The 16,967-nt window shown below is 40.0% G+C and overlaps 1 protein-coding gene across 1 annotated transcript; it reads left to right on the top strand.

Annotated features, from left to right (window-relative positions):
• Positions 1-869: 869 nt before the first annotated feature.
• LOC306934452 (pro-epidermal growth factor-like) lies at positions 870-13,694 on the top strand (the record flags this gene model as incomplete). Its single annotated transcript, XM_079517020.1, has 5 exons — positions 870-940; positions 7,032-7,064; positions 7,293-7,378; positions 7,501-7,629; positions 13,593-13,694. Exons 1-5 carry the CDS (start codon positions 877-879, stop codon positions 13,692-13,694), a joined length of 414 nt encoding a protein of 137 aa, XP_079373146.1. The 5' UTR covers positions 870-876.
• Between the last annotated feature and the right edge of the window lie 3,273 nt (positions 13,695-16,967).

Raw genomic sequence — 16,967 nt, 5'->3', positions numbered from 1 at the left:
ATTGGTTACAACAGGTTTATAAAGCACTGTTGTAACATATTGGTGTGTGTTCTCATATTCCTTACATATTTTCTCCACCCTGCAGTGTCTGGTCATCCATGTCAGACCAACAATGGAGGCTGCAGTCTCCTGTGTCTGCTCTCACCTGGAGGAGGCTACAAGTGTTCCTGTCCCACCAACCACTACTGGTCAGATGACGACAAGCAGTGCATGTCCAACTGCACTGCCAGCCAGGTGATTCACCTCAGCTTCTCTTGTGTTACTCTGTATGAATTCATGTCTCATGTCTGCATTTGATACATTAGTACATTACTTCATTTTCATTTCATTTAGTTTTCAGTAAATTATGTTCCATGTTTGAAAAAAAGAGTAGGAAGAAGTTGTGTGTATAAAAAGTAACGTATCTATCCGGTCCTTCTTTGTTCATCTCAAACTACATCCGTCCCAGTGTTTACACACTCAGTGACTCACATTGAAAGCAATACAATTATACAAACAAGACAATACAGTCAGAATGATGCACCAAAACAAAACCTACAACTCCCGTACCGAGCTATTCTATTTAATATGTACATTTTAAACATTTCTTTGAACTCATACCATTTCATACAATCCCTGTCGTGCGTTGTTCCACAGAGTACAGTAATTCCTTTAACAGAAACACAATGATATTTTATATTGGTCCTCCTCAATAACCATGTGAACATTCAGATTCCTCTCAAATTGTGTTGACTCTCACTTGAAAAGAAAAGTTGGATATTGTTTGGTAATAATAATGTATTTTGTGTTGTACATTATTTGAACTGTTTACTGATTCTAAACAGAATCCTCTGTCTCTCCCATCAGTTTGTTTGTAAGAACTACAAGTGCATTCCAATGTCATGGAAATGTGACACAGTAGATGACTGTGGGGACCGGTCAGACGAACCTGCAGATTGTCGTGAGTAAAGACTGGAAAATGACCATGTGTCCACGCACGCACGCACACACACATGTGCACATGTGCACACGTGCACACGTGCACGTGTGCACATGTGCCCATAATAAATAAAGGTCAATAAAAAATGTTTTGGTCATTTTTGTCGCGTTACCAAGCTAAAAGCCATGACTCAAATAAAGGATTTTAGGAGCGGAGTGCCTTGGAATGTTTTCTCATACTTGGAAGTCAGCCTAGTATACTACTACAAGGGAAGGAACTCATGTCTTTACACACATGTTAATTCTTTAACCCACAAATTAATATTAATTTACAGGGAAACAAATGTAACAGGGTTAGACATGCCATGGGCATGTCAAGGTTATACATTATAGAACCTTCTCCTCCACACAGACAGTGAGGCAAGTATTTCCTACAGCTTTAAGTCCAGAAATCTGAAGCAACACTTTGAATGTGTTATACCTACAGTATACTGTTGAACCCTCTCCAATGAGCACCTGTTTTCAGTCACGGAGCCATGCAGCGGTTCCTCTTTTCTCTGTTCAACATTACAATGTGTGTGTGTAGCGTGCGTGCGTGCATGCATGTTTCTGTTTGTTTGTTTGTTTGTTTTAAACATTGTGTACTTTGTAATCAAGGACATGCATGTGTGGTCACCAGCAGTCACGTCTTGTGTTGCTGTGTGCAAAGTTCAATGGCCCGTTTTGATGATTGTAACAACTCAATGAATCTGTGTGTCCTTCCGTGACCTGTTGTAACCTTTGAGCTGTGATGATGAGTAGCCTACAGAAGATGATACCTTGGCTCTCTGTGATATTATGATCAATGCTGATCACTTTATGATGTTGGTCAGCTCCATTCATTTGGCAAAATGACGCACTATATATATGCAGCCTGCAGCTCAGGCCTGTGTTTGTATGTGCGTGTGCGTGCGTGTGTGCGTGTGCGTGCCCGTGTGTGTGCGTGCGTGTGCTTTGAGCTGCATTTCATATCATGAAAGGTGCTATTAATTAATTGACATTATTGTATTAATGCATGTGTTTACACATATATAAAACATGAATTTATATAATGTAGTCATTATTTAATTTATTAAATAATGACCGTACATACATACGTATGTACGGTTCATATTGTCATCATCATGAACACCATGGAAATTGTTTGTTTTGTTGTGATGCTCATGGTTGAAACTATATAGGTCTCAGTGCGTGAATTGAGATTACAGCGCCTCATGCCTCTCAAAGGTTTTTTATTTCAGGGACCCCGGCCCATAACTCTGAGAGCGTATACACATGCAACCAAATGGACCGGTTGGGTTCCATTTGTACACTCTCAGAGCTACTGATCCGTAAGGGCCCATTGTGGTTCCAACTGTAACTGTCAATCATGTTAGCTGCGGAGCCAGGATGGCTGGGTGTGGCAGTGATCGCTCATCTGTTGAACATCTCCATCCATTTATTTATTGAATCAATAGAGATAGAGACATTGTTGGGTTTTTTTCATGTCATGTGAAGGCAAGGAATCATATAGCTTCAAATTGACATATTATTTTGCTGTTCAGTTTGGACCACCAGTTTTGGAGATATGGTTTATAGAGTAATGTTTTGCAGAAAACAGGCTTGAAAGGTTCACTTCTGTGGTCTCTAACATTACACCTAGCTACATGTTTAAGCACTTATTTAATATTTACATGTCGATTTAAGCTCTGACATTCATTTTAGACATGCTCTAGTATGTGAAGAGTCTGCCTGTGCTAATAACTCATTTTGCATAATAAAAAAAAAAACGTTTTTTCTGCTCTCCTGAACAGTTAGTCTTGCCACCATGACTGTCTAGGTATCAAAAAGAGTCATTTTTGATACCTAGATGTGTGGCATCCATACTCACTGAGTGAGCACTCAGTGAGTATGGATGCCACACACACGTTGCATCCATGACGCGTTGTGAGCTTGTAGGTCTGCTATTACCAGCCTGCGACACCCGTTGAACAACAAAGCATATATTACACTTAAGGTAGTGTATGTGATTTTTCTCTGGTTAAAATAAGTGTTAAATAGCTCTATATTCTGATGGTACTCATTGCTACAGAATGGTTATTCACTACCACTAAGTTTTTGTGCTAATTCGCATTAATTTCCATCAAAATAAGTAGTAAAGTGTGCCGCTTGGGATACTATTTACGAAGAGAGGATATATTTTAAAAAAAAAAGGTTTTTGAGCGATGGAAATAAGCGAATTAGCACAACACTTCAATTCAATTCAATTCAATTAATTGAGGGCATATTCATTAGGGGAAATAGCCAATAATGCGCTTTTGCACAAAATAACACCTGGACCTCTTTGGTGGGAACGTAACAACTACAAATAAAGCTAAGAAAGCCTTCTAGTATGAAATTATCCTCTAATATTCACCAAAACCAGAGCAGAACTCCGGCCACGGGACTCAGCTCAGGGAATCAATTAATACCTTTGCAACCACTATATTAGTGAGGCAAGTATTTCCTGCAGCTTTAAGTCCAGAAATCTGAAGCAACACTTTGAATGTGTTATACCTACAGTATACTGTTGAACCCTCTCCAATGAGCACCTGTTTTCAGTCACGGAGCCATGCAGCGGTTCCTCTTTTCTCTGTTCAACATTACAATGTGTGTGTGTAGCGTGCGTGCGTGCGTGTTTCTTTTTGTTTGTTTGTTTGTTTTAAACATTATGTACTTTGTAATCAAGGACATGCATGTGTGGTCACCAGCAGTCACGTCTTGTGTTGCTGTGTGCAAAGTTCAATGGCCCGTTTTGATGATTGTAACAACTCAATGAATCTGTGTGTCCTTCCGTGACCTGTTGTAACCTTTGAGCTGTGATGATGAGTAACCTACAGAAGATGATACCTTGGCTCTCTGTGATATTATGATCAATGCTGATCACTTTATGATGTTGGTCAGCTCCATTCATTTGGCAAAATAACGCACTATATATATGCAGCCTGCAGCTCAGGCCTGTGTGTGTGTGTGCGTGTGCGTGCGTGTGTGCGTGTGCGTGCCCGTGTGCGTGTGTGTGTGTGTGCGTGCGTGCGTGTGCTTTGAGCTGCATTTCATATCATGAAAGGTGCTATTAATTCATTGACATTATTGTATTAATGCATGTGTTTACACATATATAAAACATGAATTTATATAATGTAGTCATTATTTAATTTATTAGGGTTAATATAGTTACATTGAACCATCATGCCCGGCATGGCAGACAGGTGTGTGTGTACGCCATACATGCAATAGTGTATTGAATTATGCTCACTGTGAGAGCTACGTATGTACGGTTCATATTGTCATCATCATGAACACCATGGAAATTGTTTGTTTTGTTGTGAATTGAGATTACAGCGCCTCATGCCTCTCAAAGCTTTTTTATTTCAGGGACCCCGGCCCATAACTCTGAGAGTGTATACACATGCAACCAAATGGACCGGTTGGGTTCCATTTGTACACTCTCAGAGCTACTGATCCGTAAGGGCCCATTGTGGTTCCAACTGTAACTGTCAATCATGTTAGCTGCGGAGCCAGGATGGCTGGGTGTGGCTGTGATCGCTCATCTGTTGAACATCTCCATTTATGTATTGAATCAATAGAGATAGAGACATTGTTGGGTTTTTTTCATGTCATGTGAAGGCAGGGAATCATATAGCTTCAAATTGACATATTATATTGCTGTTCAGTTTGGACCACCAGTTTTGGAGATATGGTTTATAGAGTAATGTTTTGCAGAAAACAGGCTTGAAAGGTTCACTTCTGTGGTCTCTAACATTACACCTAGCTACATGTTTAAGCAATTATTTAATATTTACATGTCGATTTAAGCTCTGACATTCATTTCAGACATGCTCTAGTATGTGAAGAGTCTGCCTGTGCTAATAACTCATTTTGCATAATAAAAAAAAAAAACAGTTTTTCTGCTCTCCTGAACAGTTAGTCTTGCCGCCATGACTGTCTAGGTATCAAAAAGATTCATATAACCTCACTCAGTGAGTATGGATGCCACACACACGTTGCATCCATGACGCGTTGTGAGCTTGTAGGTCTGCTATTACCAGCCTGCGACACCCGTTGAACAACAAAGCATATATTACACTTAAGGTAGTGTATGTGATTTTTCTCTGGTTAAAATAAGTGTTAAATAGCTCTATATTCTGATGGTACTCATTGCTACAGAATGGTTATTCACTACCTGGAGTCTCCATGTTGTCTCTCCAGCTGTACCAACTCGCTCATTGCAGTGAATCTATGAAATGGAGTCCTTCTGTGACCCGTTGTACCTCTGAGCTGTGATGAGTAGCCTACAGAAGATGATACAGTTCTCAGTTCAGTTCAGTTTATTTATTTTGGTCATTAAAAACAGATTCATACAGTGCCTGCTTTGTTTTTTGCAAAAGAAACATTGACCAAAAAGGTGTAGGCTGAAGCCTAAGCTTATTGTGCCTACCCTTCCAACATATAAATGGCTTTCATAGGTGAAATAATACAACAAAAGAAGAAAAAAACAAAACAAAGAAAGACAGGACGAAACAGTCAACAGGAACAAAGACAGAACAGAAAAGAACAAAAACTAAAAAACTAAACAAAACAACTAAACAAAGAAAACAAAACAAAACATCATATCAATGTTCTATGTATCTACTATATTTGATCTATACAATTTGTATTTATTTATTTATTGTACTACAATTGTTTTGTTCGTCATACCTTGGCTCTCTGTGATATCATGATCACGTTATGCTCTACCTTTCATGTTGGTCAGCTCCGTTCATTTGGCAAAATGACGCAAGTGAAGTCTGTGCCACAACACTATTCACATGCAGCCTACAGCTCAGGCCTGTGTGTGTGTGTGTGTGTGTGTGTGTGCAGCGTGCGTGCGCGTGTGTGTATGTGTGGCACGCGTGTGTGGGCGTGCGTGTGTGTGCGCACGTGCTTGCGTGTGTGATTGTGGGTTATTATTAATATTACTATTACTATTCATATTCATATTCATATTCATATTCATATTCATATTCATATTCATATTCATATTCATATTCATATTAGAATGAGTTCAGCTCCTCCTGGTCAGTCCATGAATTAATTGTTCACAATGTGAACAGTGTGATATATATTTGTTTAATGGACTTTTATTATGTTCTGGTCCGCCTTCTAATGCATTAGAAACAATACTAATGATTGTCTACTGGTCAAACGTACTTGCTGACCCCTGGACTCTGTATTTCTACGGACTGCACTGTGACCTGTACTAATTGTATACATTTTTTTTCTGACACTGTTTGTGAGATGCGAAAATACCTTTCGCTGTACTGTACTGTACTGGACTGGACTGGACTGTACTGTACTGTACTGTACTGTACTGTACTGTACTGTACTGTACTGTACTGTACTGTACTGTACTGTACTGTACTGTACTGTACTGTACTGTACTGTACTGTACTTGTAGCCTACTGTACATTGACAATACTCCTATTTTAGAGCCGAATAAAAGTCGGTTCGGCTCTGTAGAGCCTACAATGTGACGTCATTTGAGGTTCGGGGGGGCGCGGGTACCGTCCTAAAGTCGGCTCTTCGGTGCTACTGAAAATGTCTGATGAGCCGAAATCATTTCGGCACTACAGCGGTAAAATAGGAGTATGAATCGGCCCTAACACATCCATGTGGACTGGCAGAGTACAGTTGAGTCTTACACACACACACACAAACACACGCACACGCACACACATAGTGCCACAGCATATCCATGTGGCAGAGTAAACAGGCACTCATTCTCTTTCAGGAAGTTGCTCTTCCTGGTTTGTGCTCTGAATCATAAAATGCGAGCCAACCTGTTAATTTACAACAAACTATTGCTTGCCAGCCATTTTCATTTCATGTGAGCTCCGATATAAATCGTAGTTACTCATTCCCATCCTGGTGGGGCAAATAAATTATAAATAGCAGCGAAGAGGAGAACCAAAGGACATCTTTCACGTGTATTTCAACAGATAAACCACAAATACCGTACAACCAACCAGCTGTTGTTACACTGAAGCTCATTTATTGTTTGTTATGTTTCTCCACAGCTCTCCATGCTACACCATCACATGACACCACAGGTAAGAGTGTGTGTGTGTGTGTGTGTGTGTGTGTGTGTGTGTGTGTGCGTGTGTGCGTGTGTGTGTGTGTGTGTGTGTGCGTGTGTGCGCGTGTGCGTGTGCGCGCTTGGGTGTGGGACTGTGGGTGTGCACATGTGCATGGCTGCGTGTCTGTCTGTCTGTTTGTATTTAGGGTTTGTGTATTTCTAAAAGTAGACCAACTCAAGTGTAATGTCTCACTTTATCCAGAGGTGGAGCCCTTCCTCATCTTAGCCAACACGGACAACCTGATGAGGATCAGCTTGGACGGCTCCAGCTCCACAGAGCTCAAACAGGTGAAAACCATTGGACATAAATAACAACACATGTAATCCTATACAATATTCTACACACACTGCTTTTGACATGCTGGAATGTATTCCAGTCTGAGACTAACACAACTGCTGTGGTGTGACAGGACTTGAAGGCTGCATGGTCTCTGGACTTTGACTATCAGCAGCAGCAGATCTACTGGGTAGAGAGGACACAACGGACCCCCTATCGCAGCATGATCAGTGTCATGAACATCGACGGCAGTGACGTCCAGGTCAGTGTGACAACGACAACTATGAGGATGAATGAAGGATACTTGTTGTATTTATAATAGTACTCAGAGTACTTATAATAGCCAGTTGGGCAGTAACAAGTTACTTGTTGTATATTACTGTAATATTATTATTTAACCCAGCAATGAGTACTGTAAGGAATTATTTAACCAAAAACATGTAATATGTAAAAAATAGCACATTACATATTACGCAGAGTAAACAGTGTTGTTGGCTGCCTTTTGAAAATATTTAGTTTAAAAGGTCAAGAGAGATTTAACTGCTGTATTTTATCTACTGTACACAATGTGGAATATGCAGCAGAAAAAGATGAAAGACAATTTTTGTTTTATATTATTCAGTTTGACTCAGTTTGATTCAGTTTTAAAGGAGCTGGCTAAACAGATTGTTTTGTTATACATTTTCTTTGCAGGAGGTCGGGGGTTAATATGTAATATAATATGTAATATATTACTCTTGATTCCAAGTAATACGTAATATAACATTAATGCTTTTTAAAGCAGTAATATGTAATTAGTAATATATATTGGCCAACACTGATAATTGAAAATCTCTAAGCTGTGTGGAACTGAGAACTCAACTGCTACAATACCAAGTGCTTCTCAGGGTGGGATGTCTCAAGTTCAAATATGATTCATTTTGGGGGTCTCCAGTTCAAATATGATTCATTTTGGGGTTCTCCAGTTCAAATATGATTCATTTTGGGGTTCTCCAGTTCAAATATGATTCATTTTTGGGGTCTCCATATCAAATATAATTCCAACTGAACAGTTTGAGAACCACTGAGTTAGTGTACACACGCACACACACACACACACACGCACGCACACACGCACACACACACACACACACACACACACACACACACACACACACACCCACACACACACACACACACACACACACACACTAGTGTTGATTTTGACAGCAAATTTTGATTTTTGTTTAGTCATAATCACAATTTCAAAGACTATGACTAAACTAAAATCAAAAATTGCAGAATTTTACATTAATCATTAACATTTGACATTCATTAATTAAATAAGACCTTTCTACAAGTTTCTACAAATGATTTCTAAATCATGCTGAAAAACCTATTTTGCAGTGGTTCTCAAAATGTTTTCAAGTCAAGGACCCACAGAATTATCTGTATTTGGCCGCGGACCCACCACCTGTTGTTCCAGGGACACCCCCAGAAGCAAATATTTGAGTTAAAAACGTTTGCTGTGAAAGCATATACTGTATATTCAAAGATTTGTGCCACATTTTCACAATTAAAAAAAAAAATTAGCAAGCTCGTACAAGAGTGCCGCGCTACGAGCTTGTAGATCTGCACTCTTTTTCAACAGCTGGTTTAAAATAATGATATATTTGGCGACACAGACGCAACTTTTTAATAAAACTTAATTTAGTTTAAGTCATATTTTAGTCTGAAATGTGTTATTGTTTGTCTAGTTTTTGTTGAATAAAGATTTTAGTCAACTAAATGTACAGATTGTTAATGCATTCAGTCTTAGGTGGTTTTTACACGAGAACGGTGTTCATAAGAAACGTAAAAATAAAGTATCGTTTGCTGGGGTCCGTTTAGACGAGAATGGTGTTTTCAGGAGGTGAAAACGCAACAAAGTGAAACCACCTCCCAGAGTGGAAATCTTTGAGAACGCCGTTTTATCCCTTCTCCGTGTAAACAGGCAAAACTTATGACATCATGGCTCACGTTGGCTCACAGCGCATATATTATTACATTGATGCAGAGCCATATATGATATAATGGAGTTCCTGAACAACAGAACAAGCCTCCCTCCTCGCCTACAAAGCGCTGCTCATCAGCGATGGTGAATGTAAAACCATGATGTAAATAAAATGTCTTAATTGTGATAGGTGGCAGCCGCGGCAGCAACGTTTATGTAGCCTAATGTATTATAAAATATATAACCATCCCGTGGTGCGCTCTGCCTGCATGCTCTGATTGTCTCCACCAGGCCGAAGGCATGGGGAGAGAGTATGTTTTGCACTCCGTCCGTCTGTCCGTGTGTCCGTCCGTCCGTCCGTGTGTCCGTGTGTCCGTCCGTGTGTCCGTCTGTGAACAGCTAATCTCCGCCACTGTTAATAACCCGGTCGATGCCACATTTTGCACACACACTCCCTGGATGCCAACGATGAACCTCTGCCCCAAAATTTCCAGAACGGCCTGTTATAGCGCCACCAGGAGGCCGCTTTGTGCAAAACAAGTTTATGGACAGTACACCTACAGATTTTGTCCAAACGAGCCATTCGAGCCATTCAACCAAACGGGTCTTTCAGATTTCCCAGACTCCATCCTGATTGGCTAAGATTGGCTTCCAAAGTTCGCAGGAGTGTTCAGTTTCAAACAAAATGCTGCAAATCATGAACACATCGTGTGATTTCCGTGAAATTGCGCACGCACATTCCCACTCGGCCGAGGAAGAAATGCCACGTGAACATTTTCACCTCAGCCTCATGGTGGCGCTATAACTGGCCGAAAAGTGTTTTTACCTCTAACTGCACGGATCTGTGGATAACTTTGTATGCCAACTCCCTAGAGGCCAAGGAAAAACCTTTGCCTGGAATTTTTCACATCTGCTCTTTATAGCGCCACCAGGAGGCCGACATATGTAAAACACATTTTCTAATATTACTCCTTCAGATGTTATCCAAATTGCACGCAAATCGGTACACATGCTCTCCATAGTCATGTAATCCACCTTCATTGCCTACGATTGGCTTCTAAACTTTTCAGGAGTAGCTCGCTTGGTACCCGTTTTGTACAAATCGCCACAACTACTCAACGCAGCGTCCGATTTCGGTGAAACTGCATGCATATTCCCACTAGGCTGAGGAAAAAATGCCACTTGACAGTGATTATACATGATTATATTACTCCTAAACATTTTGCCAAACATCACACACACTCCTATCCTCCTGGTGGAGACCTGTGCCCAGAAGGGCACTTTTTCTAGTTTGTTATAGATTTGTAATGTTCTATTATTTTCTATACTAACTATTCTCCAACACATTTCCCAATGGAAATGGAGAAATATACGGTATTGTTTACTGTCATGTCTCTTTAGTTTCTAGAGAGACTAAATGGTCCCAGATCGATAATATTAAAATTATTTTTTTAACATCCAATATTCAGCTATAATGTAACATTAATGTTGAATAGCAAAACCCCGATAGGGTTGCGTGAAGGGGGAGCTGGCTCTTCTTCTTGTATGTAACGTGGGTGACATACAAGAAGGTCTATTTGGCAGCCCGTTACCGCCACCTAGCGATATTATAGCGTTTTCATAAAATGTACATTCTCGTGTAAAGGGTCAATAAAAAATGAGAACGCAACGGGACTTTGCCGTTTTATCTGGAGACCATCGTCGTCTGAAAGGGGCCTTAGTTTTACACACACACACACACACACACACACACACACACACTTTGACAAGTTGCTCTAACTATCATAATGTAAGAATGAAGGCATGGTGAGTATATTCAGAGTGCATGTATGGTTCATTGACAGGTCATTCACAACACGTTGACCATCACACCACGGGGCCTGGCTGTTGATTGGATAGGAGGAAACCTATACTGGACTGACTATATACATGACACCATAGGTGTGTCCAAACTAAACGGGTTGTACCCAACAGTCCTGCTCAACACTGGCCTGGACGGGCCATGGGCCATAGCTGTGGATGTACGCTACGGGTAAGAACACTGTGGTGACATCATGAACCACACACTGAATTTATCAACCATCCTGTGAATAGGGCTGTCACGTTTACACTTTTAAGTTGATGATTTATTGTCACACAAATAATTGCTATTAACAATTTAATTGTGTTTTTGACATTGAACATTAAAACAATATGAATCAAATGTAATTTCAGATTGCTTTGAAGGCTTCGTAATAAAAAATTGCACAGGACAGATTATGACAATAAATATGCAAAGACATATACTGACTGATATTTAATAGTATATACTTTCAAAAAGAAAGTTAAATTAATACAGATACATTTAAACACACACACACACACACACACACACACCTGACCCTGACACAGTGTCTCCCTGACAGATACTTGTACTGGTCAGACTATAGTAAGAACAACATAGGGAGGATGGGGATGGACGGCACCAACAGGACAGTCATCGTGAAGGAGAAGATCTCCAAGCCCGAAGGCCTGACGTTAGACTACATCAATGATCACATATACTGGACCAACGATAGGAAACACATTGAGTTTGCCAACCTGGATGGAACCAACAGACAGACAGGTGCACAACACACACACACACACACACACACACACACACACACACACACACACACACACACACACACACACACACACACACACACACACACACACACACACACACACACACTGTTCACTTTGTTATACTCTAATGTATGTTAAAGCAGTATTTGTAGTACTTTATTCATGCATGCATTTATTACAGTCTGACTCTTTTTATTTGGGGTTCTGTGTGTCTGTAGTTGTGAGTCAGGACAACATCAGGACTATTACTGTGTTTGAGGATCTCATCTACTGGACAGCTGATAGCTCCATCTACAGAGCCAACAAGACTCATGGTACCAACAAGACCACAATCATCAGCGAGCTGAACGGTCTTTATGACATCCACATCTACCACCCCTCTAGACAACCTGAGGGTCTGTACCACCTGCTGTAACACTCTCATTATTACTCTTCATTATGTTTCATGACTTTTATTTCTTCTGTATTGTTGAATTAATTGATGTGTTTTGAAAAGTGTTGTATAAACAACGTTCCTATTGTGATAATGCCATTATAGGCTAGCTTAATTGTTGCATTATATGTGGACATACACACACACACACACACACACACACACAACATAAAGAATATGTAAATTAATACATAAATTCATGAAAAAAAGGAAAATAAAAAATAAATAACCGAATAAATATAAAATGTGACAAAAGCAGATGTACAATTTCACAATGCATTGCGGCGGGATGTGTTGTGAACTTGTAGAACAGCTGTTTTCATTATGAATACAGGTGTTCCTTATTATTGTTTTACTTACACACATTGGTTACAACAGGTTTATAAAGCACTGTTGTAACATATTGGTGTGTGTTCTCATATTCCTTACATATTTTCTCCACCCTGCAGTGTCTGGTCATCCATGTCAGACCAACAATGGAGGCTGCAGTCTCCTGTGTCTGCTCTCACCTGGAGGAGGCTACAAGTGTTCCTGTCCCACCAACCACTACTGGTCAGATGACGACAAGCAGTGCATGTCCAACTGCACTGCCAGCCAGGTGATTCACCTCAGCTTCTCTTGTGTTACTCTGTATGAATTCATGTCTCATGTCTGCATTTGATACATTAGTACATTACTTCATTTTCATTTCATTTAGTTTTCAGTAAATTATGTTCCATGTTTGAAAAAAAGAGTAGGAAGAAGTTGTGTGTATAAAAAGTAACGTATCTATCCGGTCCTTCTTTGTTCATCTCAAACTACATCCGTCCCAGTGTTTACACACTCAGTGACTCACATTGAAAGCAATACAATTATACAAACAAGACAATACAGTCAGAATGATGCACCAAAACAAAACCTACAACTCCCGTACCGAGCTATTCTATTTAATATGTACATTTTAAACATTTCTTTGAACTCATACCATTTCATACAATTCCTGTCGTGCGTTGTTCCACAGAGTACAGTAATTCCTTTAACAGAAACACAATGATATTTTATATTGGTCCTCCTCAATAACCATGTGAACATTCAGATTCCTCTCAAATTGTGTTGACTCTCACTTGAAAAGAAAAGTTGGATATTGTTTGGTAATAATAATGTATTTTGTGTTGTACATTATTTGAACTGTTTACTGATTCTAAACAGAATCCTCTGTCTCCCCCATCAGTTTGTTTGTAAGAACTACAAGTGCATTCCAATGTCATGGAAATGTGACACAGTAGATGACTGTGGGGACCGGTCAGACGAACCTGCAGATTGTCGTGAGTAAAGACTGGAAAATGACCATGTGTCCACGCACGCACGCACACACACACACACATGTGCACATGTGCACACGTGCACGTGTGCACATGTGCCCATAATAAATAAAGGTCAATAAAAAATGTGTTGGTCATTTTTGTCGCGTTACCAAGCTAAAAGCCATGACTCAAATAAAGGATTTTAGGAGCGGAGTGCCTTGGAATGTTTTCTCATACTTGGAAGTCAGCCTAGTATACTACTACAAGGGAAGGAACTCATGTCTTTACACACATGTTAATTCTTTAACCCACAAATTAATATTAATTTACAGGGAAACAAATGTAACAGGGTTAGACATGCCATGGGCATGTCAAGGATATACATTATAGAACCTTCTCCTCCGCACAGACAGTGAGGCAAGTATTTCCTACAGCTTTAAGTCCAGAAATCTGAAGCAACACTTTGAATGTGTTATACCTACAGTATACTGTTGAACCCTCTCCAATGAGCACCTGTTTTCAGTCACGGAGCCATGCAGCGGTTCCTCTTTTCTCTGTTCAACATTACAATGTGTGTGTGTAGCGTGCGTGCGTGCGTGCATGTTTCTGTTTGTTTGTTTGTTTGTTTGAAACATTGTGTACTTTGTAATCAAGGACATGCATGTGTGGTCACCAGCAGTCACGTCTTGTGTTGCTGTGTGCAAAGTTCAATGGCCCGTTTTGATGATTGTAACAACTCAATGAATCTGTGTGTCCTTCCGTGACCTGTTGTAACCTTTGAGCTGTGATGATGAGTAGCCTACAGAAGATGATACCTTGGCTCTCTGTGATATTATGATCAATGCTGATCACTTTATGATGTTGGTCAGCTCCATTAATTTGGCAAAATGACGCACTATATATATGCAGCCTGCAGCTCAGGCCTGTGTTTGTATGTGCGTGTGCGTGCTTGTGTGCGTGCCCGTGTGAGTGCGTGCGTGTGCTTTGAGCTGCATTTCATATCATGAAAGGTGCTATTAATTAATTGACGTATTAATGCATGTGTTTACACATATATAAAACATGAATTTATATAATGTAGTCATTATTTAATTTATTAGGGTTAATATAGTTACATTGAACCATCATGCCCGGCATGGCAGACAGGTGTGTGTGTGTGTGTACGCCATACATGCAATAGTGTATTGAATTATGCTCACTGTGAGAGCTACGTATTTACGGTTCATATTGTTATCATCATGAACACCATGGAAATTGTTTGTTTTGTTGTGATGCTCATGGTTGAAACTATATAGGTCTCAGTGCGTGAATTGAGATTACAGCGCCTCATGCCTCTCAAAGGTTTTTTATTTCAGGGACCCCGGCCAATAACTCTGAAAGCGTATACACATGCAACCAAATGGACCGGTTGGGTTCCATTTGTACACTCTCAGAGCTACTGATCCGTAAGGGCCCATTGTGGTTCCAACTGTAACTGTCAATCATGTTAGCTGCGGAGCCAGGATGGCTGGGTGTGGCTGTGATCGCTCATCTGTTGAACATCTCCATCCATTTATTTATTGAATCAATAGAGATAGAGACATTGTTGGGTTTTTTTCATGTCATGTGAAGGCAGGGAATCATATAGCTTCAAATTGACATATTATATTGCTGTTCAGTTTGGACCACCAGTTTTGGAGATATGGTTTATAGAGTAATGTTTTGCAGAAAACAGGCTTGAAAGGTTCACTTCTGTGGTCTCTAACATTACACCTAGCTACATGTTTAAGCACTTATTTAATATTTACACGTCGATTTAAGCTCTGACATTCATTTCAGACATGCTCTAGTATGTGAAGAGTCTGCCTGTGCTAATAACTCATTTTGCATAATTAAAAAAAAAACAGTTTTTCTGCTCTCCTGAACAGTTAGTCTTGCCGCCATGACTGTCTAGGTATCAAAAAGAGTCATATAAGCTCACTCAGTGAGTATGGATGCCACACACACGTTGCATCCATGACGCGTTGTGAGCTTGTAGGTCTGCTATTACCAGCCTGCGACACCCGTTGAACAACAAAGCATATATTACACTTAAGGTAGTGTATGTGATTTTTCTCTGGTTAAAATAAGTGTTAAATAGCTCTATATTCTGATGGTACTCATTGCTACAGAATGGTTATTCACTACCACTACGTTTTTGTGCTAATTCGCATTCATTTCCATCAAAATAAGTAGTAAAGTGTGCCGCTTGGGATACTATTTACGAAGAGAGGATATATTTAAAAAAAAGGTTTTTGAGCGATGGAAATAAGCGGATTAGCACAACACTTCAATTCAATTCAATTCAATTAATTGAGGGCATATTCATTAGGGGAAATAGCCAATAATGCGCTTTTGCACAAAATAACACCTGGACCTCTTTGGTGGGAACGTAACAACTACAAATAAAGCTAAGAAAGCCTTCTAGTATGAAATTATCCTCTAATATTCACCAAAACCAGAGCAGAACTCCGACTCAGCTCAGGGAATCAATTAATACCTTTGCAACCACTATATTAGTGAGGCAAGTATTTCCTACAGCTTTAAGTCCAGAAATCTGAAGCAACACTTTGAATGTGTTATACCTACAGTATACTGTTGAACCCTCTCCAATGAGCACCTGTTTTCAGTCACGGAGCCATGCAGCGGTTCCTCTTTTCTCTGTTCAACATTACAATGTGTGTGTGTGTGTGTAGCGTGCGTGCGTGTTGTTTGTTTGTTTGTTTTAAACATTGTGTACTTTGTAATCAAGGACATGCATGTGTGGTCACCAGCAGTCACGTCTTGTGTTGCTGTGTGCAAAGTTCAATGGCCCGTTTTGATGATTGTAACAACTCAATGAATCTGTGTGTCCTTCCGTGACCTGTTGTAACCTTTGAGCTGTGATGATGAGTAGCCTACAGAAGATGATACCTTGGCTCTCTGTGATATTATGATCAATGCTGATCACTTTATGATGTTGGTCAGCTCCATTCATTTGGCAAAATGACGCACTATATATATGCAGCCTGCAGCTCAGGCCTGTGTGTGTATGTGCGTGCCCGTGTGCGTGTGTGTGTGTGCTTTGTGTGCGTGTGCTTTGAGCTGCATTTCATATCATGAAAGGTGCTATTAATTAATTTACATTATTGTATTAATGCATGTGTTTACACATATATAAAACATGAATTTATATAATGTAGTCATTATTTAATTTATTAGGGTTAATATAGTTACATTGAACCATCATGCCCGGCATGGCAGACAGGTGTGTGTGTGTGTACTCCATACATGCAATAGTGTAT

This window comes from Electrona antarctica, assembly GCF_951216825.1.
Source record: "Electrona antarctica genome assembly, chromosome: 12".
Classification (NCBI taxonomy): Eukaryota; Metazoa; Chordata; class Actinopteri; order Myctophiformes; family Myctophidae; genus Electrona; species Electrona antarctica.
This window is presented reverse-complemented; position numbering and strand designations above follow the sequence as displayed.